The 3,084-nt window shown below is 49.0% G+C and overlaps 1 protein-coding gene across 1 annotated transcript in view; it reads right to left on the reverse strand.

The window, feature by feature from the left end:
• AURANDRAFT_67295 (hypothetical protein) overlaps nt 1–2,675 on the reverse strand; it is a gene marked incomplete at both ends in the record, with an annotated part of 3,179 nt that extends 504 nt beyond the window's left edge. The window contains 6 exons of the mRNA XM_009042789.1: nt 158–526; nt 695–1,413; nt 1,526–1,654; nt 1,708–1,971; nt 2,040–2,116; nt 2,258–2,675. Coding sequence (XP_009041037.1) covers nt 158–526; nt 695–1,413; nt 1,526–1,654; nt 1,708–1,971; nt 2,040–2,116; nt 2,258–2,675 — 1,976 coding nt within the window. The remainder of the gene's footprint in view (nt 1–157; nt 527–694; nt 1,414–1,525; nt 1,655–1,707; nt 1,972–2,039; nt 2,117–2,257) is intronic.
• Nucleotides 2,676–3,084: the final 409 nt, after the last annotated feature.

The following is a 3,084-nucleotide window of genomic DNA, read 5'->3' on the forward strand; positions in this document are numbered from 1 at the left end:
CAGCAGAAACCATGACACCAAAAAATATAAGCCGCGCCACCCCGGACCCCGGGGAAGCGGCGAGCTGGGAGAGGACCACCACAACCAGCAGTTTTATTTAGCTGGATGATGATAGGTGGTCTAAACTCACTAACTCGTTACCGGAAACATATTGTACTGCCGTAAATGCAATTTCACATCATGCATGTTCGGAATACGTAGAGATTCGACGACAAGGGTTCCGTCTGCCTCTTCCGTACAGTACACGTCTTTCCATGCCTGCGTTGTGTACTTTCTATTTGTCAAATTATAGAGATATTGCCCATTTTTTTTGGTCGCGACATAAGCATGCCTACATGGGATTCCTTTTTCTGTTCCAAACGAGCAGTCGCAGGCCATGCCTGGATTCCTGTGTTTCAAACGATCGAAGACCACATGGGCATCACCGAAAGTTGCGTCTTTCACTGTCGCACCCACCACTTTACCATTCGCATACGTGAATGTCACATGCCTCTCTTGTATGTGTGCTGCTGCCATTTCCTCCTCCCTGATTAGCCTTGCTACTTTCGGTGGGAATGGCTGTTCCCATCCATGCGCTTCTTTGCTCCTGCGCTCGTGGTGCTCCTGGATTGATCGTGCCGCCTGCAATAGGCTGAATGCAAAATGGCATGAACGAAACGGCATATCCCTATGGTTTGCACTTTCCACACATGACGATGTCTTCAAACGACCTAGCTCTGCCCTTAAAGGGAATTGGTTTTCTGCAGACCATCCCTGTCCAAAAATCCGCTGCTTTGCTTGCGCATCATCATTGATGGCGTCTATCGCATGGTCCAAATCAGATGCCGTTGTTGCGTGATATGCTTTGGCGTACAGTTTCGCACATTTAGCGCCATGTGGCCCTCTTCCAAGGGCCTCTGACCTGTGCTTGAAATCAAGAAAATGAGTGACACCACCCAATTGGTATCCGTGGGCCGCGTCTCCTCCCTTGGAGGCATCAGATATGTCGACTGTCGGCGCGCCGAACTTGTCAACGAAGCTTTCGTAGCCCGGTATGGCCATTTTGGTACCATTGTTCAACAGGACCCATGTGTCCTTACTCTCATTTGATAGACACCTCGCATGACATATATCCACTATGCAATTGTTTTGATCCGCTGCGATTCTCGTCCCTAAAACGCCAGGGTGTTGGCAACCTGCCACTCTGTGACAATGGGCAAAATCACTAGCGGTGACCTTGAACAAATGTTGATCATAAGTCTCGGAAATTCCGGGTGGAGCGAGAGTCCAGCCCCAAACAATCTTGCTCTCTGGGTCGAGCTGAATCATCTCTGTTTCGTTGAAAGCCTTTGCTATGAAACCGTCGACTGGCTTCCCTCCACCTTCGGCTTGTTTCCGCGCATATTTTTGTCTTTCAGCCCAAGACGGTTTGCTCTGGCGTTTTAATTACAAGTTCGCAATGCCAACCCAATTGCTCGAACGCCGCCACAAGGCAGGGTAGTAAGTGCAGCATCTCCTCAGGTGGTGCACCTACTATCCATGCTACATAGTCCTGCTTGAACCTCCCTAACCACGAGTCACATAAAGTCCGGTTGACTTTCGGTTGCAGGTGCTCCCTTAGAACTGCTGACGAGAAAGTTTTTGTGTTTATCTGATGGCCGAGGTGTGCTACAACCTATGGAAGAAATGGTCATAAACTTTTTTGAAAAAAAGGGGGGGGCTATTCACTGGGAACAGGTCGATATTCTTGTACGCAATGGAGCCTTTCTGTTTCGTCCTCTTGAGATCGGTACGTCTGCATTGCTGGTCAGTGCATTGTGAGCACTTCCAATCCCGTGCTTTTGAGTCATACTTGAAAATGATGGAACAACATTGTGATTCACAACCATACTTTGTGATTCGCTTGGTCTCTTCATCATGCGCCACCTGCTCTCCTGCTGGGTCATTGTGCGGTGTCTCGTTTAGTCGGCGTTTTTCCTCTTTTGCTTGAAACTGTACATCAGTCAAATAGGGCCCTTGGCAGTAGCACCAGAAGTACATTACGTTGTCGCTTTTTTTACTGTGACAGAGTAGGCGCCGCTTCTCGAAGTGTCCTGCACCTTCAGATCCACCTCCATGCGGGCCATCGCGGTAGTACCTAAAACTACATCTTGTAGGTCTTTCAGATCCGCTGCTTTGATCCCAAGGGAGCTGAACTTTGCATCATCCTCAGCATTTATTGTTTTTTGCTGATGCTGATGTTTTTTGTTGCTCCTTTTCGCTGCAGCTTTTCGTTTACATTGCGCTTGCCTTGCATTCATAGCATCATCATCCTCATCATCCTCTTCCGCAGCATGATCACCATCTTCCGCGGGAGCAGCACCATCTTCCGCGGGAGCAGCACCATCATCCCCCTCGGAAGCCTCGGCATCATCATCCCCCTTGGAAGCCTCGGCATGCGCAGCCTCGGCATGCGCAGCCCGACACTCAGCCAACGCCGAATTGAAAGGAATTGTGAGATCAGCATGTGTGCTATTGGTGGTATACACCCCGGACAATTTGCTCGCGAACTTGAGGTAGACTTCAAGTGGGTGTAGGCCTAACGTCCTGAATATTTGATCGTAAGGACTTACTAACATCCTCCCTTGAATGTGATCATCATCCTCCTCAGCCGCCTCTGGAAATGTGGCACAAAACTGATTCCAAAACGCGTCCATGATGGCCCAAAAATCATAGGGCGGAACCGCTAGCTCCTCCTCCTCCTCCTCATCATCATGCTCTCCCTGATCCACGCTGCGCCAGTTCCGCTCCACCGTTTTATAAATGAACAATGATAATATGTTGGAAGCAAGTTTACGTATAGAAGTGACACGGGAAGTTCCGGTGCAGCTTTCTGGTCCGTCAGGAAGCTCTCTAATGGAAGCCCTCCCACAGCATAATGCTGCTTCTTTGAGTTTGCGGTGCGTGTGATCTTGAGAGCCATACAGTTTTAATCCAACCTGACTTCTCAGACAGAAAGGCAGCAATACTTCTGCACGCAAATAATACCTCGCGTATCTATGCTCATCANATCCACCAGACCACAAAACATGCAACAAATCTCTAGCTGATTGCCAAATATCCTTC

Source organism: Aureococcus anophagefferens (assembly GCF_000186865.1).
Source record: "Aureococcus anophagefferens unplaced genomic scaffold AURANscaffold_37, whole genome shotgun sequence".
NCBI classification, from domain to species: domain Eukaryota; class Pelagophyceae; order Pelagomonadales; family Pelagomonadaceae; genus Aureococcus; species Aureococcus anophagefferens.